The 27166-nt window shown below is 46.4% G+C and overlaps 1 protein-coding gene across 2 annotated transcripts in view; it reads right to left on the reverse strand.

Annotated features, from left to right (window-relative positions):
* Positions 1–25970, reverse strand: part of mthfd1b (methylenetetrahydrofolate dehydrogenase (NADP+ dependent) 1b) — a 53507-nt gene extending 27537 nt beyond the window's left edge. Inside the window, exons 1-11 of one of the 2 annotated variants that reach the window (XM_055640262.1) lie at positions 25872–25970; positions 16805–16889; positions 11007–11066; positions 10180–10233; positions 8948–9084; positions 7984–8084; positions 6880–7016; positions 5502–5613; positions 3721–3848; positions 2702–2799; positions 1704–1877 (exon numbers count right to left, since the gene is read on the reverse strand). In XM_055640262.1, coding sequence (XP_055496237.1) covers positions 1704–1877; positions 2702–2799; positions 3721–3848; positions 5502–5613; positions 6880–7016; positions 7984–8084; positions 8948–9084; positions 10180–10233; positions 11007–11066; positions 16805–16889; positions 25872–25909 — 1124 coding nt within the window. In that variant the 5' untranslated portion in view covers positions 25910–25970. Of the gene's footprint in view, positions 1–1703; positions 1878–2701; positions 2800–3720; positions 3849–5501; positions 5614–6879; positions 7017–7983; positions 8085–8947; positions 9085–10179; positions 10234–11006; positions 11067–16804; positions 16890–16984; positions 17149–25871 lie in introns of those variants that run through there. The other variant, XM_055640261.1, reaches the window with a different exon arrangement.
* Between the last annotated feature and the right edge of the window lie 1196 nt (positions 25971–27166).

The raw sequence follows: 27166 nt of genomic DNA on the forward strand, positions 1-27166 counted from the left end.
GCCTGCCACTTTTACTTTTCACCTTGCTACCTATTGCTTCTACCCTCATTTTACACCCCTCTGTCTCTACACTCACACATTTAAGAAACTCTTTCCCTTTAACTCCATCCTCCACTATCCCATTCGACACCCCACCCCCCTTATTCAGTTTAAAACCACCCGTGTAGCAGTGGCAAACCTGCCTGCCAGAATGCTGGTCCCACATCTGTTAAGATGAAATCCGTCCCTTTTGTACAGTTCCCCCTTACCCCAAACCAGATCCCAGTGATCTAAGAATCTAAATCCCTGCCCCGTGCACCAGTTCCTCAGCCACACGTTCAGGTCCCGTATCTCCCTGTTCCTGCTCTCGCCAGCACGAGGAACTGGAAGCAAACCGGAGATAACAACCCTGGAGGTCCTGCTTTTCAGCATTTTTCCGAGCTCTCTAAAGTCACGCTGCAGAATATTCATCCCCTTCTTTCCGACATCGTTTGTGCCGACATGCACTACCACTTCCGGATGTTCACCTTCGCCCTTGAGGATTTTCTGCACTCTGTCCGTGACATCCTGGATCCTGGCACCAGGAAGGCAGCACACCATCCTCGCATCCCGTCTGTTGCCGCAGAAACCCCTGTCCGTACCTCTCACAATGGAGTCTCCCACTACAATGGCGTTGCCTGCCTTAGGCCTTTTTGGTTTTGGCTCAACAGCCCTATTCGCATCGCAAGCCAGTCCGCCGCTCAGTGTAAACACGTCTTCTGTCCCGACAGCTTCTAAGTGGGTGAACCTGTTCACAAGAGGTACAACACCCGGGGACGTTGGTATTCCATGCTTCCCTCCCTTTCTCACTGTCTCCCACCTTCTCTCGTCCAGTACCTTAGGTGTAACAATCTTACTGTAGGACTTGTCGAGGAACGACTCAGTTTCTCGGACGAACCGGAGGTCATCCACTTGCTTCTCCAGTTCCCCAACACGGTCCTTCAGGAGCTCCACCTGGATGCACTTCTCACCAGAGCAGCCAGAGGCACCAGCGGTGTCCTTGACCTCCCACATACTGCAAGCATCGTACTGAATCGCCTTGCCTGACATCTCCTTCTTTTGTCTCTACCTCTCAAGCGTATTGCGTGGTCTCCTCTCCTCAGCCGAAGACTCTCGAGCCAAAGACTCACACTTTACTCACAGGGCACTTCCCTCACAAGGCCGCTCACTCACTCACATACATCCACTACTCTCTGTGTGAAAAAGTTGCTCCTCAGGTTCCTATTAAATCTTATCCCTCTCACCTGAAACATATCTATGAAACCTACAGGAGCCTGAAGACTGCAATGACCGGTCTTATTAAACTTGGCTCGGAAAAAACTCTGAACATTGATACCTGTAGCCCATTATCTGTTATTTGCACTTTATCAGTTTATTTATTCATGTGTGTATATATTTATATAATGGTATATGGACACAGTGATCTGTTCTGTAGTCAATGCCTACTATGTTCTGTTGTTCTGAAGCAAGGCAAGAATTTCATTGTCCTATCAGGGACATATGACAATAAACTCTCATGAATCTTGAATCTATGCTCTCTGCCTCTTCTCCGACCCTGGATAGAAGACTCTGTGCATTCACCCTATCTATTCCCCTCATGATTTTATATCCTTCTTCTGTGTATCCATCCAACATCCCTCCAATAAAGGACTGAGTCGGAAGATTCCAAGGAAGATCACCCTTACCCTGTGACAACGACATATTTCCCATCCGGCTGGTCCATGAGGCGATTGAGTGTGGTCAGGAGCACCTTTGCCTTTGACTTTCCGTAGAGCTCCACTTCATCAGACAACAAGCCCACTTCCTTAGCCATGCGGCTGATGTGCTTTGCCGCACAAGACCGTGAAATGGTAATGTCACTGGCGGGAAGCAAACATTATTTTTTGAAAACTGGATGAAATTCAAACAGAACCGAGGTAACAAGTTCAAGTTAATACTAAAACACAAAGTGTCGGAGTAACTCGGCGAGTCAGGCAGCATCTCTGGAGGAAATGGGTAGGGGACATTTTAGGTCATCATCTGACCCGAAATGTCATCTAAAGAAGGAACCCGACCCAAAATGTCACCTATCCATGTTCTCCAGAGTAGCTGCCTGACCCGCTTGAATTACTCCAGCATCTGCAGTTCTTTGTTTGTACGGCATAGGCATTGTGGGCTGAAGGGCCTTTTCCGGTGCTGTATTATTCTAGGTTCCTTCATAACATATTAACTAGTGGGAAGATGAGATCTACTTTGATGCTGTCCGTAGCACAGGAGAGCAGATGAGACTAATGACTCAGACTGTATGCTCTAATGTATGGAATTCACTGCTTCCACTTTTAACTGGCAGCACAGTGGCACTGCTGGTAGAGTTGCTGCCTCACAGTGCCAGAGACACGGGTTCGATCCTGACCTCGGGTACTGTCTGCGTGGAGTTTGCACATTCTCCCTGAGACCGTGGGTTTCCTCCGGGTGCTCCGGTTTCCTCCCACATGTGGGTTTGTAGGTTAATTGACCTCCGTAAATTGCCCCTAGTGCGTAGGGAGTGGATGAGAACGAGGGATAACATAGAACTAGTGATCGACGGTTGGCGTGGACTCGGTGGGCCAAAGGGTCTGTTTCCATATTATATCTTTCAATGAATAGCAACACTATTATCTCTGACGTTACCGTCTGGCAGGCTGCGGAAGGCTCGCTGGTATACCTGGGCACAGGCTCCACACGTTGAAGCTTCGTGTACTGAATGGCCCACTTGCCAGGCTTGCATTTCTCCAAGTAACGCTTGGCACTCTCCACCGTGTTCTGCCAGAGAGAATAAAAGACCGAGAGTGAGGTTTCTATCTGATAAAGCTGTTAGTTTGGTTATTATTGCCACGTGTAGGGACAGTGAAAAGCTTTTGCTCTGTGCTATCCAATCAGCGGAAAGACAACAGACAATAGGTGCAGGAGTAGGCCATTTGGCCCTTCGAAGCAGCACCGCCATTCAATGTGATCATGGCTGATCATCCCCAATCAGTACCCCGTTCCTGCCTTCTCCCCATATCCCCTGACTCCGCTATTTTTAAGAACCCTATCTAGCTCTCTCTTGAAAGCGTCCAGAGAACCTGCCTCCACTGCCGTCTGAGGCAGAGAATTCTACAGACTCACCACTCTCTGTGAGAAAAAGTGTCTCCTCGTCTCCGTTCTAAATGGCTTACTCCTTATTCCTAACCACACATGATTACAATCAAAGAGCCCACAGTGTGCAGAAACTGGATAAAGGATATAGATTAAGAAGAGCATAGTTAGCATAAGAAATGTTGCTGTTGAGATAAAGATTTAAAAGAGCGGGGTGATTGTAATGGATGATAGCATATTCAGATTCTGATTCTGGAACCAGCATGCAACGAGTTGCTTGACGTGGGCACCATCTTGTATATTAGGCCTTCGTCTTTCTTCAGTTCCTGCAGAAATGCAGGAAAAATTAGGACTTTGCTGTGACAAATGCTGAGAACTATATTCTGCACTCTGTAACTTCCCCTTTGCTCTACCTGTTGTACTTGAGTTTGGCTCAATTGTATTTGTGTATGGTATTATCTGATCTGATTGGATAGCATGCAGAACAAAGCTTTTCACTGTACCTCGGTACAGGTTACAATAATAAACCTAATCCCAAGCTGGGACACATTCAGTCTCCAGAGGCCAGGAGTGAACACGCAGAATGACAGCAGAGCAAGAACTCACCTCCATGAGCATGCAGACGGTCATGGGCCCCACACCGCCAGGCACAGGGGTAATGAAGGAAGCCACCCTCTTGGCCTCATTGTAAGCCACATCCCCAACCACTCGCTTTCCACTTGGCTTTGTGCTGTCTGAAACACAACAGCATGCAGAGTGATGGATATTAGTAATCAAGGCATTCATTCATAAAGATCTAGGAGCACAATTAGGCCATTCAGCCCATTGAGTCTGCTGCGCCATTCGATCATGGCTGATCTGCCTTTCCCTCCCAATCCCATTCTCCTGCCTTCTACCCGTAACATTTGACGCTCTTACTAATCAAGAATCTATCAATCTCCCCTTTAAATATACGCAATGACTTGGCCTCCACTGCCTCCTAATCTCCATTCTAAAGGTAGGCTGTGCTCTCTGGTCCTAGACTCTCCCACTAGTGGAATCATTTTTTCCACATGCACACTATCGAGGCGTTAAATTATTCGGTACTCTGAATGAGATATAGGATGGAATCATCAGATGGTTGGACAGTTAAATATGACAGCTGATGTTTTATTGGGGTACAATGAGGCAACCAAAGATGCAGGCAACACTCCAAATGCAGCCTAGTCCAAGACCTTTGGCTTTGTGACTCTTTCTATTCAATGCACCGAGCAATGAAGTAGAGCTGCTGACTCACAGCGCTAGAGGCCTGGGCTTAATTCTGATCTCAGTTGCGGTCTGTGTGTAGTCTGCACGCTCTCCTTGACCGCCTGTGTGCTACGGTGTCCTCCCACATCCCCAAGTCACGCTGCTCTGTACGTTACATGGCTGCTGTAAATTCTCCTTTTTATGTAGGCGAATGGTAGAATTCAAGGGGATATGATAACAATGTGGAGACAATAAAAAAATGTGATCAATGTCAGATCAGTGGTTGTTGGTCGGCACCGATACAGTGGGCCGAATGGCCTGTTTTCATGCTGCATCTCCCTAGGCTTCTAAAATTTGAACCTGAATCACCCAAGGAACAACAGGACAGGGCTCTAAGTGCTGGAGTAACTCGGCGGGTCAGGCAGCATCTCAGGATGTGAGATATTGCCTGACCTGCTGAATTACTTCTGCACTTTGTGTAAACCAGCATCTGCAGCTTCTTGTTTCTATGAGAAAACAGGACAGGTGACCTTTTGGATTTTAAGGAATCTCTCCGCCTGCATTAGTTGTAGAGAATCAGTTGTGGTCACCACTTAATAGGAAATACGTTAAGCTGGAAAGGGTCCAGAGAAGATTTATGAGGATATTGCCAGGACTCGAGGGCCTGAGCTACAGAGAGAGGTTGAGCAGGCCACAACCGTATTTCTTGAAGCGCAGGGATGAGGGTGATCTTTTAGAGGTGTATAAGACCATGGGATCGAGTGGACGTACAGATTCTTTTACGCAGATTGGGGAAATCAAGAACCACAGGAGATAGGTTTAAGGTACGGGGGGAAAGATTTAAAAAGATTTGAGGGGCAACTTTCCTTTTTACACAAAGGGTTTTAGGTATATGGAACCAGCTGCCAGAGGAGGTAGTTGAGGCAGGTACTATCACAACTTTTAGAAAACATTTGGACAGGTACATGGATAGGATAGGTTTAGGGGGATATGGGACAAACACAGGCAGGTGAGACTAGTGCAGATGGGGCATGTCGGTGAATGTGGGCAAGTTGGGCCTTTTCCACACTTTGATTCTCAATGAGGATGGTGTACAGTTAAGCCGTCAGGGGCTTGTTCGCATCTTTGGTGTTGATCGTTCACTTGTGGGTTTTGCTCACCGGGTACATGGTTTATTCCGCAGTCAATGACCACCGCTCCAGGTTTGATCCAATCGCCTTTCACCATTTCAGCTCTGCCAGCTCCCACCACCAGGATGTCCGCTCGGCCAACCTAAAAATCAACCGCAGCAGGGGTTACACCCGCACAAGGTAACACACAGAGGCCAGGCTTTACCCTCTGGGCAACCTGACGGCCAGGTACCATCTTGTATCCCAGACCTTCATCTTTCTTCAGTTCCTGCAGAAATGCAGGAAAATTGAGGACTTTGACTCTGGAACTGATGCACTACAATGACACAGCATGGAAACAGGCTCTTCAGCCCACAGAGCCAGAAGCTCGCTGAGTTCTCCACCACTTTGTGTTCTACTTGGAGATCGACAGAAACTGGCACACTGCTGCCACCTGGTGAAGGTATTAAAAATAGACACAAAGTGCTGGAGTAACTCAGCAGGTCAGGCAGCATCTCTGGAGGAAAAGGAGAGATGACTTTTCGGAACTATTCGGACCCTTCTTTAGATTAGTTTAGGGATACAGCATGGGAACAGACCCTCCGGCCATGCATGCAGACCATCGATCACCCGTTCGCACTACCTATACACTAGGGGCAATTTACAGAGGGCCAATTAACCTATAAACCCGCACGTCTTTGGGATGCGGGAGGAAACTGGAGCACCCGGAGGAATCTCACACATTCACGGGGAGAATATGCAAACTCCACAAAGATATCACCTGAGGTCAGGATCCAACCCGGGTCTCAGGCGCTGTGAGGTAGCTGCTATACCAGCTGAACGTCTCTTGACTTTAGGAGATAGACAACACAAATCACTTCCCAAGAGATGCTGTAAGGGTGAGGAAACATCTCTGGAGGATAGGTGACATTTCAGGTCAGGACCCGTCATTAGAATAGCCCAGTTATTGTGCTCGTCCCCAGCACACCTCCGCTTGTTTCCACTGGCACTTTGCACAACCACGCTCTATGTTTTCATAATAATAATAATAATAATAATATATTTTTATTGTCATTGCACATAGGTACAAAGAGATTTGGTATGCAGCTTCCATCCAATGTCATAACTTAAGCAACTAAAATTTAGATGCCCAGAGAAACATGATTTATAAAAAAAAGAACAGTAAAACAGTATAAAGTGCAAATAGGTCTGTGCCGGGTCGATTCGCGACGTGACCATCCGAGGGAGATAGTTCATGGGGGTGAGGGCACTCAGCAGGGCCGGTTCAGAGCAGCGATAGCTCTGGGGATGAAGCTGTTTCTAAGTCTGGAGGTGCGGGCGTAGAAGGCCTTGTAACATCTGCCGGAAGGTAGAAGTTCGAACAGACTATTATTTAACACTATTTAAATGGTTCTGGGTACAACCTTACCTCACCCTGGAGGTCCGCTGTCTTGGAGTGGCAGGTAGTCACGGTGGCGTTGTTGCACACTAGCAGGTCACGCATGGGGGCACCAACAATCTTGCTCCGCCCTATCACAACTGCCTTGGAGCCAGCCACCTTCACACCTGTAACAACCCATTACAGCGGAGAGCATTCAGTGCCAAAGCAACGACAGCAGTGTTAAATTGCCTCTGCCTTTCAGTCAAAGCAGAAGAGTTCCCCCTCTCCCCCCAGTTAATCTATTCATCAAAAGCTTCATAAATATTGGGATCACCTGGAAAACCCTGGTCTCACCTTATTCAAGATATTTCCTTTGTTCTATCCATCCATCCCTTTCTCTCTGCAATTTAAAACTAACTTGCTTTCTCCTTTTCTATTTCTGATGAAAGGTAATTGACCTGTTTAATTTAGAGACACAGCACAGAAACAGGCCCTTCGGCCCACCGAGTCCACATCCATTCACTAGTTCTATGCTATGCCACTTTCTCATCCACTCCCTACACATTAGAGGGTAATTTGCAGAAACCACCTAACCTACAAACCTTCACGTCTCTGGGACATGGAAGGAAACCAGAGGCAGCAGCTCTACCAGCTGCGCAATTCTACCGACCAAAATAGTTAACTCTGCTTCTTCCCACAGGTTTCCCACACTGGTGAGAGCTTCCAACATTTTTATTTGCAGTTTTCCCGTTTTCTTTTTCTCCTCTAGTAACATTGCCAACTGATCTTGTGGAACAACTCCACCTATCTGCTGATCATAGAAACATAGAAAATAGGTGCAGTGGTAGGCCATTCGGCCCTTTGAGCCTGCACCGCCATTCAATATGATCATATACCTATCTCTTCCCGTGCTGTACTGCATGTTCTATAGAGATGGACCTGGCATCATGTTCGGCACGGACATTGTGGGACGAAGGACATATTCTTGTGCTGTTGTGATTCTATGTACTTTAATGTTCAAAAATTCATCTATCCTGACCTAAAATAAACTCAATGACAGGCTTCATTGATGCTCTGACTAGATGGCAGAGTTGCTAAATGGCTTAATACTGCTTCCATTTCCCAAGTTTCTATAGCAGAATCTGTTCTTACCAGTCTGTTTGATCAGCTCCATGCAGCCTTTGGGAGTACACGGGATGAAGCAGTCATTCACATCTCCTCGAGCCAGTTTCCCTGCGTTGATGCTGGTTAATCTGGGAAATTGTCAAAAGGTGCATTTCAAGAAAATTGAAAACACATCAACCCAGGAGCCGCACGAAACATATCCTTCCAAAAGTACATGTGACAATAATAAACCTAAACATACAGAGAACTATATTCTGCACTCTATTCTGTTTTTAGCTTCAGTTCCATAGAACTTTGTTCTGTGTTCTTGATTGTATTTATATATACCATTATCTGATCTATTTAGATAGAATGCAAAAAATAGTTTTCACTGCACTTTGTTACACACAACATTAAACCTAAACCCTAAGGAATATCCTGGCTTTATTGCCCGTTAACATTCAAAGCACTGATCGCTGATGGTGCAACAATTGGTCTCTACAATGTCCCTGGTGGTAATTCGGAAGGGGTATGCTCATCCATGAGACATCTGCACAAGTACATGGACAGGAAAGGTTTAGAGGGATATGGACCACATGGCCTTATTCTGTGCTGCATGACTCAATAACACTGCTCCTTGGCCTCCACTAAGAAGCGCATGATCTGGAGTTCTTCCTACATCATTTGGAATCGTGGTCCTGAGGACATAGGTTTAAGGTGAAGGAGAAAGATTTTAAAGGAATCTGAGGGGCAACTTTTGCACACAAAGGTTGGTAGGTGTATGGAACGAGATGCCAGAGAAGGTACTTGAGGCAGGGACTATCCCAACGTTTTAGAAACGGTTAGACAGTACATGGACTGGACAGCTTTGGAGGGATATGGGCCAAACGCAGGCAGATTAGTGTAAATGGGGACATGGTGGGCGGCATGGGCAAGATCGACCGTTTGGGCCTGTTTCTATGTTGTGTGACACTATGAATCTACGGCAAAAGCAGGAGCACCCGATTCCTACCCGTCAACATCCTTCTCAGGGGAAACTGCGTTTGTTACTTTCTCAACATCGATTGGGTTGATGGAATCCAGGGGGAGCTGCACGATGAGTCCATGTACACTAGGGTCCTCGTTGATGCGTATGATGTTACTCAGCACCTGCAAAATACATCAGGAACAGCAAGATGATCACATGTAGTAAATAGATAATTTGGTACTATAACAGCATTTAAAAGACACTGGGACAGGTTAGTAAGGTTGCCAGGGGTTGTGGGGAGAAGGCAGGAGAATGGTGTTGAGAGGGAAAGATAGATCAGCCACGATTGAATGGCGGAGTAGGTTTGATGGGCCGAATGGCCTAGTTCTGCTCCCAGAAGTCATGAACTTGGGTCTGTGGAAAGGCAAGGTGTAAAAGGATATGGGCAAACACAGGCAAGTGGGACTAGCTCAGATGGGGCATCTTGGTAGGCAAGGAACAGTTGGGCTGAAGGGCCTGTTTCCATGCCCCATGATGTTGACCTGTTGGGCCAGGTCATTTTGCGGTGGAAACTGCAGATGCTGGAAATCAGAAACTAGAAGTCATACATTTAAGATGTGGGGAAAGATTTAATACAGATTTGAGGGGCAACTTTTTCCACACAGAGGATGGTGAGTATATGGAACGAGCTGCCAGAGGAGATAGGTTCTATAGCAACAAGACACTCGGACAGGTACATAGATAGAAAAGGTTTAGAGGGATATATTTGCCATACTCAAGCAAATGGGCCTGTTTCCATGCTGAATAAATATAACAAGCACGTTTTTTGTTGTTAAAGATAAGCAATAGTTAGGGAATTCAGTTCTGGTGATTGGACGGGAGAGATGTAAATATTCAGAGCCAAACTAAAACACAGGGCGGAAACGGACAGAGCTGCCAAACACTTATCTGATTAACTTCTGAGCCAAGGGAGAAAGAATGTGAATAGTCATGTGATCTTGGGGTTGTGTTTATACTGAATAACCTGCCTTGCAGCTTGGCACAAGGACACTCAATTTGTACAACATTAACTTACCCCACTAAGGTGCAGTGGAGTGTCATGTATTCACAATTAGGAAGGGGTGCCAGGGGCTAGGGCTGAGAGGGGAACAGAATGGGGATTCCCAGATTAAACCCCTCTGGGACAGCTTCCTTGCGGGAGGGGAGAAAGATTTTATTGTACAAATGATTGGCGGGGAGGGGGGGGTGGGGGGGAGGGAAGCAGGAATTATACTTGCCTCGTCTTCAGTGATGGTTTTTGGCAGCTTCATGTGGTTGGCATTCATTCCAATCTGCAGGGAGAGATATACATCAGCAACAAACAACAATAACATTTGACCTACCTGTGATTCACTGCAAGGCAACTTGAACAATGTCCTTATCATCCTGGCACACTGCGCCATGCAGACTCCTTGCAGAGTCCAGATTTGCACTCAAGCTCTCTCAGATAACCAGCATCCACCCAGCATGGAAATAGGCCCTTGGCCAAGATGCCCATCCAAGTTAGTCCCATTTTCTCATCTTTGGCTAATATCCCTCAAAATCTTTCCTATCCATGTACCTGTCCAAATATATTTTAAATGTTGTTATAGTGCTTGCCTCAATTACCTCTTCTGGCAGCTTGTTCCATACACCCACCACCCTCTGTGTAAAAAAGTTGCCCCTCAGGTTCCCATTAAATCTTTCCCCTTGAACCAGTTTCTTGATTCCTCTACTGGATAAAGGATGCTTCATGTGCATTCACCCTATCTATTCTCCTCGTGATTTTACACAGCTCTATAAGATCACTTTACATGTACTCGCTCTCCAAGGAATAAAGTCCTAGCCCACCCAACCTTTTAGCTCAGACCCTGAAGTCCTGGCAATATCCTCGTAAATCTTTTCTGCGCTCATTCAACTTAGTCCTATCTTTCCTATGGCTGAAAACTGAACACAGTAAAACACACTCCGACATGCAGGAGATTCCTGAGAAGGGGGGGGGGAAGAAACACCAGACAGACTTGTTGACTGTATTTATAATTAACTGGGTTTGTGTATCAGTGAAAACATTTAAAATGTTTCCTACCTCAGCAGCTGCCTTCAGTTTCATGCTGATGTACAGGTTAGAATCATCCCTGTCTCCAACCTAGAGTAGGAATTAAAGAGGGGAAGTGAGAGGAGAAGAATGAGCACAAGAGCGCATCAATGATAGAACAGAGGGACAGAACTATGATGCACCAGTAGAAGTGCTTGTTAAGGCAGTTTCACCCCCATACAAATGTAAAGTGTACAGTTAATAGAAACATAGAAAATAGACGCAGGAGTAGGCCATCCGGCCAGCAATATGATCATGGCTGATTATCCAAAATCAGTACCGTGTTCCTGCTTTTCCCCCATATCCCTTGATTCTGTTAGCCTTAAGAGCTATATCTAACGTTCTCTTGAAAACATACAGTGAATTGGCCTCCACTGCCTTCTGTGGCAGAGGATTCCACGGATTCACAACTGGGTTAAAACGTTTTTCCTCATCTCAGTCCTAAATGGTGTACCCCTTATTCTTAAACTGTGACCCCTGGGTCTGGACTCCTCCAACATAGGAAACACTTTACCTGCATCTAGCCTTACGAATTTTAATATGTTTCTGTAAGATTCCTCCACAACTCACTGACTTCATCCATTTGACCATTAACTTCCATCCGGCACTCAAATACACCCTCAAATACATCTGGACAATTTCTGACATCTCCCTACTGTTTCTAGACCTCACCTTCTCCATCGCAGGTGAAACACTACTGACCGACATCTGCTATAAACCCACTGACTCCCATGGCTATCTGGACTACACTTCTTCCTGCCCTACTTCCTGTAAGGACTCCATTCCCTACTCCCAATTCCTCCGTCTACGCCGCATCTGCACCCAGGAGGAGGTGTTCCAGACCAGGGCATCGGAGATGTCCTCATTCTTTAGGGAAAGGGGGTTCCCCTCTTCTACTATAGATGAGGCTCTCACCAGGGTCTCTTATATACCCCGTAACTCTGCTCTCACTCCCCATCTCCCCACTCATAACAAGGGCAGAGTCCCCCTTGTCCTCACCTTCCACCCAACCAGCCGTCACATACAAATCAGAGCATTGAGTATAGAAGCTGGGATGTAATGTTAAAATTGTACAAGGCATTGATGAGACCAAATCTGGAGTATGGTGTACAATTTTGGTCGCCCAATTATAGGAAGGATGTCAACAAAATAGAGAGAGTACAGAGGAGATTTACTAGAATGTTGCCTGTGTTTCAACAACTAAGTTACAGAGATAGGTTGAATAAGTTAGGTCTTTATTCTCTGGAGCGCAGAAGGTTAAGGGGGGACTTGATAGAGGTCTTTAAAATGATGAGAGGGATAGACAGAGTTGATGTGGACAAGCTTTTCCCTTTGAGAATAGGGAAGATTCAAACAAGAGGACATGACTTCAGAATTAAGTGACAGAAGTGTAGGGGTAATATGAGGGGGAACTTCTTTACTCAGAGAGTGGTAGCGGTGTGGAATGAGCTTCCAGTGGAAGTGGTGGAGGCAAGTTCATTGGTATCATTTAAAAATAAATTGGATAGGCATATGGATGAGAAGGGAATGGAGGGTTATGGTATGAGTGCAGGCAGGTGGGACTAAGGGGGAAAAAAAAGTTGTTCGGCACGGACTTGTAGGGCCGAGATGGCCTGTTTCCGTGCTGTAATTGTTATATGGTTATATGGTTATACAACAGATAATCCTCTGACACTTTCGCCACCTCCAACGAGACCCCACCACTGGCCACATCTTCCCATCTCCTCCCCTTTTGGCTTTCCGCAGAGACCGCTCCCTCCGCAATTCCCCGGTCAATTCGTCCCTTCCCACCCAAACCACCCACTCTCCTGGCACTTTCCCTCGCAACCACAGGAAATGTTACACTTGTCGCTTTACCTCCCCCCTTAACTCCACCCAAGGACCCAAGCAGTCTTTCCAGGTGCGACAGAGGTTCACCTGCACCTCCTCCAACCTCATCTATTGCATCCGCTGCTCTAGGTGTCAGCTGCTCTACATCGGTGAGACCAAGCGTACGCTTGGCCATCGCTTCGCCCAACACCTCCGCTCGGTTGATAATAACCCGGTGGCTCAGCACTTCAACTCCCCCTCCCATTCCGAATCTGACCTTTCTGTCCTGGGCCTCCTCCATGGCCAGAGTGAGGCCCACCGTAAATTGTAGGAGCAGCACCTCATATTTTGCTTGGGTAGTTTACACCCCAGCAGTATGAACATTGAGTTCTCCAATTTCATGTAATCCCTGCTTTCTCCCTCTTTCCCCTCCCCTTCCCACCTCTTCCTTTCTTCTTCCCGCCCCACCCTCACATCAGTCTGAAGAAGGGTCCATGATCTGAGAGGTCAGCTAACACCCGTTCTCTGCGCCACCCCAGCTCAACATCTCGTTTTACCTGTTCTTCCCAACTGTTATCAGACACCCCTCATCAGTTACAGTGCATTTCGTTGTCTCTGTACTGTACACTGACAATGACAATTAAAATTGAATCTGAATCTGAATCTGCAGTCCTGTCCTGCCAACCACCTTTGAAGGCCTTTGAACTTTCTTGAAATGGACTGCAGTTATATCTTGCACCGAATGTTTTATCCTTTATCTTTGCACTGTGCACAGCTTGATTGTATTCATGTATAGTCTTCTAGACTGGATAGTTCACAGACAAAGCTTTTCACTGTGCGTCTGTACACATGACAATAATAAACTAAACTAAAACTACACATAGGAATAGGAATACTGTAGTCACATGTGACTAGGCACAGCAAAATTCTTTGCTTGCATACCCAATGTATACAATACTACTCTTGTCTCATAAGCACTAATCTACTTTGACTACTTTCAACGAATCATTGCATGAAAATTTAATGTTTTACTCACAACGGATGTAGTTGCTGTCTTGAATTTCAGAGCATCCCAGAGCTTGGTTACAGGGCTCTCACTTAACATTTTTTCTCTGTTGTCAGCCAGGCAACCTCACAAATTGGGGAACAGCACCTCATATTTCACTTGGGCAGTTTACACCTCAGCGGTATGAACATTGACTTCTCCAATTTCAGGTAGTCCTTGCTTTCTCCCTCCTTCCATTCCCAGCTCTCCCACAGCCTACTGTCTCCGCCTCTTCCTTTCTTTATTCCCGCCCCAACCCCTCACATCAGTCGGAAGAAGGGTCTTGATCCAAACGTCGCCTATTTCCTTCGCTCCATAGATGCTACCTCACCCGCTGCGTTTCTCCAGCATTTTTGTCTACCCATTCACACAAGTTCTGTTATCATACTTTCCTCACCCACTCCCTATACATTAGGGGCATTTTTTACAGAGACAAGTTAACCTACAAGGCAATGTGTCTTTGGGATGTGGGAGGAAACCCACACGCTTGCAGGGAGAATGTGCAAATTCTACACAGACAGTGCCCGAGGACAAGATCGAACACGGGTCTCTGGCGCATGAGGCAGCAAGTCCACCAGCTGTGCCACTATATTTTGTTTTCCAAACACACAAAAAATTATACGTTGATAACTTTGGTTACTAAAAAAAAGAAACTATCCATTTTCAGTCTTAAATCTCTAAGGGGCGCAATGTGCCCATTTACAGCTACTGTATGTTTTAATTCAGTTCAAGACTATGGGGCAGTACATTGGCCATAAAGTTGCTGCCTAAAAGTGCCAGAGACCTGGAATTGATCCTGAATATGGGTGCTGTCTGTATGGAGTTTGCTCCTTTTCCCTTTGATCACATGGGTTTTCTCCGGGTGCGCTTGTTTCGTTCCACATTCCAAAGGTGTGCAGGAACCTTTTCCAGACCCAACCCAAAACGTAATATTTTCCTTTTATCCAGAGATTCTGTCTGACCTGAGAGTTACTCCAGCTTTTTGTGTCTATCTTCAGTTTAAACTAGTATCTGCAGTTTCTTCCTACACACGATAGAAGTTTATTAATCCCAGGAAGGAAATTGTGTGTGTGTGTGTGTGTATATATATATGTATTACACACACACACACATACATATATTTATTTATAGTTATATATTGATATATACATATACACTGTTTTGTTTTCTCATTTATAATATTGTTTACAGAGTACTATGTTTACCTATTCTGTTGTGCTGCTGCAAGTTTTAGATTAGATTAGATTTGATCCTTTATTTGTCATTCAGATTTCAGTAAGATGTCAGTAAGGATTTCATTGTTCTAACTGGGACGTGAGAGAATAAAACACTCTTGACTTACGTCGCTAATGTGTGAGATAGAACTAGTGTACGGGTGATCGGTGGTCGGAGTGGACCCGGTGGGCCGAAGGGCCAGTTTCCATGCTGCATCTTTAAATTAAACTAAAAACACTAAAACCAGAGGAAATGTAAAGAATGGTCTCTGCCTGAAACGTCACCCAATTTCTTCTATCCAGAGATGCTGGATGCTCCATGGAGTTCCCCCGCACAATTAAAGCATGGAATAGTCCTCACCCTACCATATTTACCCAACCAGACGCAACTAAATTTAAGATAGCTCTTTTTTCCCCAAGAACCCTTTTTTGCTTAAGTCCAAGTCAAGAGAGTTTTATTATCATGTGTTCCAGATAGGACAATGAAATTCTTGCTTGCTGCAGCACAACAGAATATGTAAACATAATACAGAACAGGAGATAAAAGTTCAGTGTGTCTATATACCATAGACCATATGTATATACAATAAAAACAGATAAAGTGCAATAGGTTGTTATTTTTCTGAGTTTGGAGATTGGTGGTGGAGGGTCCACCAGTCCAATTGGAATATTTTTGGAGGACCAGGAAACCAAGAAGCAAGAGTTACTCCAGGGAGTTACTCCAGCTTCAGGGAGTGATTCTGCGTTAGTTTTCAGCGGTTGCGGCGAGGTGGCAACCGAACAGCAATGGCGGCCAGATCGCTCACAATGCAAAGGGAGGGGAAAGTGCCCGGCACCGACCCATTGTCAAGGAGGCAGTGTGCATGTGCAAGGCGGGACAACCACGGCCAATGATATGCTGGCCGTGGATGTGTGCATGTGTTGGGGGAGGATGTGCAGGCCATGGCAGTGCGCATGTGCAAGGCGGCCGGCTGTGCTGGCGGATGAGGAGTGGGCGGAGAGCGGAGAACCGGCGGCCCGGACATGGATGGCGGGCCGAGATGGAGAGTGACCCAAAAGAGAGAGCGATAGAGAGGGGAGCCCCGCTCAGAGTTGAAAGATTGGTGTCCCGGGTGCTTGGCAAGCCAAGCAAAATGGCACAGTTTTTAGGTTGCCTGGCGGGACTTTAAGTCGCCATTGGCACCCGGGCAACCGTTAATTTCGAGCCCTGGATTACTGTACTCTTCCTTGTACATGAAACCACTTTGTCAGGAATGTTGGAGCAGACATTTGTCACATCTGGAATGTTTGAGCCAGTTAGCAAGTCCCAGGGATACCCATTCGTCATGGGAGCAGAATTAGGCCATTCGGCCCATCAAGTCTACTCCGTCTTTCAGTCATGGCTGATCTATCTTTCCCTCTCAACCACATTCTCCTTTCTTCTCCCTGTAACCGTTGACACCCATATTAATCAATAATCTGTCAATCTCCGCTTTAGAAATACCTAATGACTTGGCCTCCACACCAGCTGTGGCAAGAAATCTACAAATTCCTCCTCATCTCCTTTCTAAAGGAACATTTTTTTATTCTGAAGGTGTGCCCTCTGGCCCTAAACTCTCCCACTAGTGGAAACACCCTCTCCACATCCACTCTATCCAGGCTTTTCACTTTTCAGTTGGTTTCAATAAGATCCCTCCTCGAAAACTGCAGCGAGTTAAGGCCCAGTGCCGTCAAGCGCTCACCTGTAGAATAGCCAGTCCGGGCCGAAACCCTGGGGCTTGTTCCTTCATCTGGTTTACTTCATTCTTCAATCGTTCTCTGACTTGTCTGTGGGGGAGGAAGAGGAGACCACACAGTCACTGAACCTGCCGGGCAGGATTCAAACCAAAACAGAAAGCTGCAAAAACTCTACAAATTCTCACGTGGAGGTTTTCACTCCAGACACCACACTCGCCATTGTCCTCACTGCCCTCAAGCCTAGTGCATTTAAGAGCATTGCGGCCAGCCTGGAGCCCCCACCGAGGGGTGGGAGGGGGCTGAGGAAGAAGACAGAGTGGGTTACCGCGTGCATTACTGACGGGAACAGCGGAGACTGACACTGGCAGTGAAACAGCTAAAAGTGCCAGGATTTAGCCTGCACACTGGAGTGTACTGGCCTGTGATGCTTGTTGGAACAGTGATAGTGTTACTTGTTTGCATGGTCACTGCCTGAGAATTCAGTTACAATTTTCAGATGTGTTCCCTCCACTCTTTGCTCCCCCACCTCAATGCCTCCCACAGAAATCCTTCAGACTACAATCAACACCTCTGCTTAGCATACAAGGAATATTTAAGTAGCCTGTGCTTTTGAGAATAACTTTGTCTTTTAATGCAGTTTTTATATAGTCAAGGCCAGCCGATCATGATTGGGTCCAAATTCCTGTAGTACAGTTCCAATTATGGTTGAACTTTAACAGAATGGCAATGAACATACTACATTGAGAGGAGAAACAGTGGGGGATGGTGGGGAAATGGTCGTAGTGTAGTACACTGATGCTTCACCTTGCCATTCCCCCTCACCTCATGAGGGGAGCAGGGAGGAAGAGTATTCTACATATCGCTCTGGACGTCACGTGAATAGTCCTGATCAGAATTCAGTTGTTTAAAAAACAGGTTGATTATGTATTTCATGATGGTAAGGCCTTCAACATTGAGCTGCAGTAGCGCTAAACCTCGAAAGTTGGCGGTATTTAACGGTGCCGCCTGGCCTAGGGAGGCATGGCTTTTAGCGGTCTGCAGACGCGGTAAAGACATTGGTTTCGCTTTGTGGGCTTATGAGCCTGTAAGCTACTCGTAAAGGATGCCGCATAGAGGCTGCCTTTGTCTTAGTCAGCGGAACCATCTAGGCTACACCAGTACATCGATGGCCCCATGGACGTCCCTGGCCAGGACCTGCCCCGAAAGCAGTGGACAACCCTCAACCGCTTGAGGACAGGCATCGGACGCTATGGAGTAGCGATGAAGAGGTGGGGCCTCGTGGACAGCGCATCCTGCGAGTGTGGGGACCCAACACAGACAGTGGAGCACATGGTCACCAGTTGCCCCAAACACCGGCCACCGAATGGTGAACGAGGTCTGATTGACCTGGACGATGACACGTTGGCCTGGCTCACCTCAACGGAGCTGCAGGTCTAAAAGACATACGACAGAAGAAGAAGAAGATGTATTTCATGCTGAACTCCCTCTATCTCCAGGACGACGGACACAAAGCTATGTTCCCCAGTCATGATGTTAATATGATATTCTACATATCTGTCTGCTTCCTTACACATAACCTCTGGCCGTCACAGTATAGAAGGCTATGGAAATACCCAACTAGAAGGGCAGCACGGTGGTGCAGCGGTAAAGTTCCCACTTTACTGTGTCATTGACCCGGGTTTGATCCTGACGACAGGCGCTGTAATAAAATGAAACATTTACGGAATCCAAGTGTGCTGGTGACCTGAAAATGAAATTAACTGTGTAATTACATTTGTTGATAAACCTTTGAAGGATCATGTGACCTAGTATATCTGTTTTTTTGCAAGCAGCTGGTTATCTGGGAGTGAACTCACACAGAAAAGGCACATTGTTGCACTGAAGTTGCAGATTGCTTCTAGGAATCTCCATGCAGGGTCTAGTTTAACGCCTCATTTAGAAAGCATCACTCAGTGTTCCATCTGGATTAATGTTCATGTCTTGAACTAGGATGGTACAGCAGTAGAGTTGCTGCCTTACAGCACCACAAACCCGGGTTCAATGCTGACCATGAGTGCTGACTTTACATGTTCTCCATGTGACTGCGTGGGCTTTCTCTGGGTAATCCGGTTTCTTCTCACACTCCAAAGTCGTGCGGGTTTGTAGGTTAAGTGGCATCTGTAAATTGTCCCTAGTGTGAGGGTGGAACCAATGTAAAGGTTCGCTGGTCGGCCCAGACCTGATGGGCCATAGTGCCTGTTTTCAGGCTGTGTCTCTAAACTAAACTAAATCCACCACAGCCTCCAATTCAGATAAGATTGTTACTCGCAGACCCACAGCTGATGGTTGCAGTGCACTATAAACAATTAGAATTGATTAACAATCTTGCAGTTAAAGGGGACTTTGGGGAAGGACAAACAAGATTACAGATTTTTAGTTGAATCCAAGCAATGAAAAACCTGGCTGGAACTTTGAGCAACACACCAAGCAAATCCAAGAAATGCAAGACAGGAGAAAATCAAAGGCTGACATTTGAAGAATGACTGTACAGTTTGCAATAAACACAGGTCCCTTCAGCGCACAAAATCCATATCGGAAAAGTGTGAGTAATGAGAGCATGATCCATATCCCTCCATTCCTTTCCTATCTATCTGCCTGTCTGTTTAAAAGCCTCAAACATCACTAACGTATTTACCTCCACCACCGTTCCTGGCAGCACGTACCAAACACCTACCACCTACCGTGTGAATAAACTTGCCCGGACATCTCCTTCGAAGCTTTGCCGCTCTCTCCTTAAAGCTATACCACCTGGCCTTTGACATTTCGAGGCAGGCCAAGTGTCTGGCTACTACCTTACCTATGCCTCTCATAATTTTATATACCGGTACTTCGATCAAGTCTTCCCTCACATTCCACATCTTAATTTTGATCAAGTTGCATTGACATTAGGAGCAGAGTCAATACAATACAAGCATTTTTTTAAAGCCTTAAAAAATGTGCACTGTAGACTTTCCCACCCCCAACATTCTGAAAACACACAGCCATAGCAGAGCAATGTTGAAATGACCCCTGCCTTTTGAGACAGATTAAAGTCACACTGATTTGATTACGTCAGCTGATCTAAAACATAAACCACGATTGAACCTTGAGCTTAATAAATTCACTATTGTCAGGCTCTTCTCTTGCAGGGTGGAACCCCAGGGAGTTTAAACTAGCTGTGTATTAGTCCTGGCTTTACATCTGTACCTCCCTCACTGGAACAGACCCAGGGGGTTGAATGCACACGCAGCAATCTTCACTGGACAATCCCATGTAAAACATCATGTGCTAAATGCACATATTAGCAGCCATGTGAAATAAAACAGAAAATGCTGGAAATTCTCAGCAGGTGAAGTTGCATCCGATGGAAGAGAAACAGAGTTAATATTTCAGGTCAAAGACCCTGACAGGGAAGGCAAGGGCTGGTGAAGGATATTCAACAAAGCATTATGACAGGAGGTCCTGGCTCACTACATTGCTGCATTGAACAGATAACAAAGGAGATGGATGTTGTCTATATGGATTTTAGTAAGACAAGTTTGCAGATGACACTGAAGTTGGTGGTCTTGTAGACGGTGAAGATGATCATCAAAATTTACAGCAGGACCAGAGGACAAAGATTTAAGGTGTGGGGAAAGATTTAATAGGAAACGGAGGCTACTTTTTCACTCAAAGGGTGATGGATTGAAGGAATGAGCTGCCAGAGACGGTAGTTGAGGCAGGTTCGATAACATTTAAAAGACACTTGGGCAGGTACAAGAATAGGTAAGGATACGAGCCAAGCAGGCAGGTGGGACTAGTTTAGATGGGGGCATCTTGGTCAGCACAGATAAGTTGCGCTGAAGAGCCTTTTACCTTCCTGTAGGACTATGACTTCGGAAAAATTGCAAATGCAAAGGGACTTGGGAGTGAGGGTGCAAGATTTCCAACAAGTTTATCTGCATGTCGAACCGGTAGTAAAGAAAGCAAATGCAATGCTAGCATTTATTTTAAGAGGGCTTGTGTACAAAAACAAGGATGTAATGCTGTGGCTCTATAAAGTGCTGGTCAGGCTGCATTTCGAATATTGCAAGCAATTTTGGGCCCCATATCTGAGGAAGGATGTGCTGGCCCTGGAGAGGATCCAGAGGAGGGTTACAAGAATGATCCCTGCTGTGAGTAGATTAACATATTATGAGCGTTTGACAGCACTGGGCCTGTACTCGCTGGAGTTTAGAAGAATGGGGGTGGGGGGGGACCTAATAGAAACATACAGAATCGTGAAAGGCTTGGATAGAGCGGATGTGGAGAGGATGTTTCCACAAGTGGGAGAGTCTAGGACTAGAGGTCTAGGTCACAGCCTCAGAATTAAAGGACATTCTTTTAGGAAGTAGATGAGGAGGAATTTATTTCATCAGAGGGTGGTGAATCTGTGAATTGTTTGCCACAGAAGGCTGTGGAGGCAAAGTCAGTGGATATATTTAAGGCAGATAGATAGATTCTGATTACTACGGGTGTCAGAGGTTAAGAGAAGGCAGGAGAATGGGGTTAGGAGGGAGAGATAGATCATCCATGATTGAATAGTGGAGTAGACTTGATGGGGCGAATGGCCTAATTCTGCTCCCATCTCTTATGATCTTATGACATTGGACCAATGCAGACATTCATGGTTCTGCCCTCGTTTGATCTACATGTTCTTCGATATCTTTGATGGCCCCTCTCTGTATCATAATAGTTTGTTAGCATTGCATTTGATGAACATTAAACAACCCGAACGGAGGGTCAAGAGTGGAGATATTAAGTTAACGCAAGAACTGAAAAATACAGCTGCCTGATCCTCAGGACATAACTGGGCAGGGCAGAGTACTTATAAAATAACAAAGGTACTACTCTCCCTCGAACATAGCAAATAAACTGGACAACGAATAAATGCCTTGGTGCAATTCACAGAACACAGGGCCTTGCTTTTTATAAAATCTAACTCCATTTACCTGCCTTAACAGCTTTAGTTAAATCTCAGAATTAAAATTAATAATTTAATTGAGCAACAATTGCTCTTACAAAGCATACTTCTGTGCAGAATGTTTTCATAAAGGCCAAGACTCTCCTAATCCTTTTCTGGGAAAGCTGTACCTTCTCTCAAATCACAAGCAGATAATTGCCCAAATCAAACCAAACCAGTAATAAAAATAAATACTATAGTCTTCAAAAGTAAGCTGCTTAACAAAAAAACAATGAAATAAAGATCGTAATGATAAAGATGACAAAGATACAACAAAAAAACCCAAAATGTTAAAGTATCAAATGACTTCAGCCTTGTAGAAACATAGAAGAATTGGTGTAGGAGAAGGCCATTCAGCCCTTTGAGCCATTCAATATGATCATGGCTGATCATCTAAAATCTGTAACTCAAGAGCTAAATCTAACTCTCTTGAAAACATCCAGTGAATTGGCCTCCACTGCCTTCTGTGGCAGAGAATTCCATAATTGTGCAGATTAATAACTTACATAAACCTTCTGCACCCCCCGATCTCCCTGCCTCAAACCTTTTCCTGTATAATATTTTTGTGGTCAATCCTGATCTCAGACACTGTCTGTGTGGAGTTTGCATGTGCTCCCTGTGACCGCGTGGGTTTCCTCCAGGTGCTCCAGTTTCCTCCCACATCCCAAAGACGTGCAGGTTTGTAGGTTAATCGTCCTCTGTAAATTGCCCCTAGTGTGTTGGGAGTGGATGAGAAAGTGGGATTCACAGATACTAGGAGAATGGGTAATGTATGTTTGTTGTGGACTCGGTGGGCTGAAGGGCCCGTGTCCAAGAGGTATGTCTAAACTAAACATAAAAGCTAGAGTAATCTATTCTAGAGCACCTCCTTAATACTTCCCCCATATATGCACCCCCTAATACCCCTCCCTTTGGCATACCCCATAATCCTGCCAATAGACAATAGGTGCAGGAGTAGGCCATTCGGCCCTTCGAACCATTCAATGTGATCATGGCTGATCATCCCCAATCAGTACCCCGTTCCTGCCTTCTCCCCATATTCACTGACTCCGCTATCTTCTAGATCCCAATCGAGCTCTCTTGAAAGTATCCAGAGAACCGGCCTCCATCTCCCTCTGAGGCAGAGAATTCCACAGGCTCACATCTCTCTGAGAGAAAAGTTTCCTCGTCTCTGTTCTAAATGGCTTACCCCTTGTTCTTAAACTGTGGCCCCTGGTTCTGGACTCCTCCATCATGGGGAACATGTTTCCTGCCTGTAGCGTGTCCAAACCCTTAATAATCTTATATGTTTCAATAAGATCCCCTCGCATCCTTCCCCATGAGTGCACCCACTACTCACACCCCTCCCCCAAAGGCGACCCCCTCCCATACGTACACTCCATAATCACGTAACATCCCTCACCTGGAATGCACTCCCCATTACTGGCCGTCCTCTCCACCCCCGTGTAGTCCCGCTCTCATCCATTCCCCCAGCGTTTCTCCCTTTTATGTGCCCATCAGGGGCGGCATAGTGGCACAGCGGAAGAGTGGCTGTCCGTACAGAGTTTGTACGGTCTCCCCGTGACATGCATGGGTTTTTTTGGTTTCCTCCCACGCTCAAAGTCGTACAGGTCTGTAGGTTAATTGGCTTGGTAAATGTGTAAAAATTGGCCCTAGTGTAGGATAGTGTTAATAGAAGCATAGAAAGTAGATGCAGGAGGCCATTCGGCCCTTCGAGCCAGTACCGCCATTCAATGTGATCATGGCTGATCATCAAGAATCAGTGCCTTGCTCCTGCTTTTCCCCCCATATCCCTTGATTCCTTAGCCCCAAGAGCTAAACCTAACTCTCTCTAATGTGGAGGTTTGGCAAGATGGCGGCGCCTGTCAGCAGCGGCCTCTGCAGTCCGTCTGTCTTTTGTTTTCTTTTTGTCTGTTGAGTGGATGTTTTGGTTATTATATTATTTTTAATTGTGTATATGTGGGGGGCGGGGGAAACTTTATTAATCTCTTCCCTGTACGGGGACCCGACTTTTTCCTTGTTGAGTCTCCGTTGTCGTTGGGCCTAACATCGGCGGCCTCCAACCGGAATCGACCTGGGGCTCCAGTCGCGGACTCTCCATCGCGGAGCTGACCGACTTCAGAGCGCGGAGCGCTGTGGCACGTGGCTGCGGCCCGACTTCGGAGCTCCAGAGGCTCCAGTTGCAGGCCCTGTGGACTGTAACATAGGGATCTCGGTGGGAGACCACTTTTCGGAGCTCCTGCAGCGGCAAACTTCGCCCGCCCGGCCTTACATTGCCCGGCACGGCTTAAACGGCCGCGGGACTTGCCATCGCCCGCCGGGGGCGCTCTAACATCTAACAACAGGAGCCTCAATCGGCTCGAAGCAGCAGTTTGGCAGCTTGACTGCGGGAGAGGAATGGGCACAGAGAACGGAGAAGAGATAGGTATGTTACAAAACCTACCTGAATCGTGGCTGAGCATCTGCCCCACCCCGTGTGCGCGATTTTGGCGCTGTTTAGAGGGAGCGGGTTTAAAACGCGATTTTTACTAGGCTGTTGCAATCGAAAATGTTCAGCCTAGTAAATCATTAACGGAAAATCGCTGAAAGACCCCGTCGCAAAAGGTATTATTAGTTTTTATGGCCTTGTATAATAGTTATAGTAGTTTAAAAATCACTCTCTCAACCCGCAACCTCTCGCAGCCCCAGGGTTTTATAAAGCAAACAATTAAAGGTATGTACCTTATTTTTACATTAAATGGGGGTTGTAAATAACCCTGTATATAAAGTTTTCTATAGCGAGTAGTTCATTTTGGGCTCTTTATATCCCGCAGTATTTTTCTGGGCACTTGAGGGCACAAATCCAGCGCAATGTGAACGTTCTAAACCAGTGCGTTCACAGGAACCTACTAGAAAGCTGATTTAAATTGACTTTAATTTACAGCAATTGAACACTAAATTCCTTGCATTTGGCCTTTAAATTTATGTAAATGAGATTTAAAAATCATGTTTTATTGTGAATTATTTGGGAATATAATTTGGACACTTGGGCCATTTAAAAATGTTAATCATTTATTAAGAAATGGATAGATGTTTAGATCTAGTAATTTAAGTTTGAAATTAGCTACAATTGGGTAACTAACTAATTATATGCTTTAATTTCAGGTCATCCAAGTAAGATTATTTTATATTTGTTTCAGAATGCTTCAATCTATGATAACTGAAAATTTCATTCAGTTCTCTTAATTTTTAAGAAGGTTATGGGCTTTTGACTGTCCACGATCACTGCTTTTTTGTTATGTCCATAGAAAATCAATAGGGAACAAGATGCTAATTTCCGAGTATGAAAATGGCCATAACTTTTTTATTACTTGAGATATGAAAGTGAATTAGGTGTCAAATTAAACTTATTGTTATGCTTTATCTGATGGGATAAATTGTAGACTTGATTTTTTAAATCTCAAAATTTTGTAACATTGCTAGAAGAGATAAGACAGTGAGGAGGTGTTTGGGGATTCCCTGTGATGGATGTTTGTGTGTAATTCAGTGTTTTTGTTTGTTTGTTTGTATTATGACTGCAGAAACGTAATTTCGTTTGAACTTATGTTCAAATGACAATAAACGATTCTTATTGCTGCACTCAGTGGGCCAAAGGGCCCATTTCCATAAAATATCTCTCAACTAAACTAATCACAGGTAACTGCCCATGCCCCCAGTGGCTCTGCCGCTGTCACTTGCTCCTCTTTGATGCCCCTATGCCCTTCTTACTGCCATTGCTGCTCCTTGCCACTACTGCCTCCCTTCTGAAAGTTTCCTTCTGCTGCCACCCTTCTGAAAGCTCCACTCACTCATCAGCTGGTCCACAACTATATACAACCCCCCCCCACACCCCAGAATGGGGAGCGAGAGAGGGAGGGAGGGGAGAGAGGGGGGGGGAGAGAGGAGAGGGGAGAGGGGAGGGAAAGAGAGGGAGAGAGGGGGAGAGGGAGAGAGGGAGAGAGGGAGAGGGGGAGGGGGGGAGGGGAGGGGGGAGGGGGGAGAGGGGTGTGGAGAGGGTGTGCGGCGGGGCAGCAGCCGGAGCCCCGCTCACTTACGCCGACAACTTCTTGCCGCTCAGCGCCGCGGCCTCCATCGCCCCGCTCCCGCCGCCACTGACGGACAACACGTGCACGCGCCGCACGCCGCCTCCCGGCTCCACCTCACCGGGCTCCCATCCGCCCGCCCTCGCCCGCTCCTCCCCTTTTCCTTCCTTCCCCCAATCACCGAGCTGGGTTTCCTCCCGAAACGTCACCTATTTCCTTCGCTCCATCGAGCTGCTGCTCCGCTCCCAATTTTGTGTACCTTCCTTCAATCACCACCTCCCCCCCCAATCACCATCTGAACCGGGTTTCGGCAATCAACCGTCGTTCCTATTTCCACCGCTCCCATAGATGCTGCACACCCACTGGTTCCGCTCTCCAATCACCACCTGGTGTACCTTCCACCAATCACCCACTGGCTCCCGGGCTCCACCAATCACCACCCGGCTCCCGGGCTCCACCAATCACCAGCTGGTTACCGGGCTCCACCAATCATCGCCCGGCTCTCACTCCACCAATCACTACACAGCTCCCACCCCACTTATCAGTGATCGCTGCACTCTCGACCAATCAAAGCGGCCAGTCACCACAGACCTACCCCTTAGCCGTGACGAACAGCCGCTCAGCCAATGGTCGTGCACCATCTCCAAGACCAACCAATGAACGTCCAGGATTTAGACTGTCCCGGCCTTCTTCTGTTTGACCAACGAACGCCTAGAAAATGGCATGGCTCGGCCCATCGCGAGACCTGCCAATGAACGTCAAGCAACATTGTTGACCATTTCCATATTTAGAAACATGGAAACAGGTGCAGGAGTAAGTAAGTAAGTTTTATTTATATAGCACGTTATAAGTCAACTCGCATTGACACCAAAGTGCTTTACATAAAACAGCTAATAAGTTTCCATACAAACCATAGAAAAAGGTTAAAAACTAAAGAAAATAGACACAACACATTATAGAGTTCAACACAAACGTCCCCCACAGCAGAATCAACAATTTCCACTGTGGGGAAAGGCACCAGAAAGTTAAGTCTTCTTCCTCTGAAACACCCGAGGTCAGGGCCCATTTGTGGCCTTGCAGCCAGTCCGATGATTTTCAGGGCTCTCTTGCCGTGAAGATGGAACATCCGGCATTGGGTGAAACATTCCTCAAACGGCTTGGAAAGTCTGGAGCGGCTGCCTCCTCCCCGGAGACCGGGCCACTCGTAGCCCTCAGGCCGAGCCGGTTAGAGCTCCGACCCCGGCAACTCGATCCCAGGCTCTGCGGCGCTCCAAATCCAGCGCCGCCCGCGGCCGGACGCCTGCAGC

The sequence above is a fragment of the Leucoraja erinacea genome, chromosome 9 (genome assembly GCF_028641065.1).
Source record: "Leucoraja erinacea ecotype New England chromosome 9, Leri_hhj_1, whole genome shotgun sequence".
Lineage (NCBI taxonomy): Eukaryota > Metazoa > Chordata > Chondrichthyes > Rajiformes > Rajidae > Leucoraja > Leucoraja erinaceus.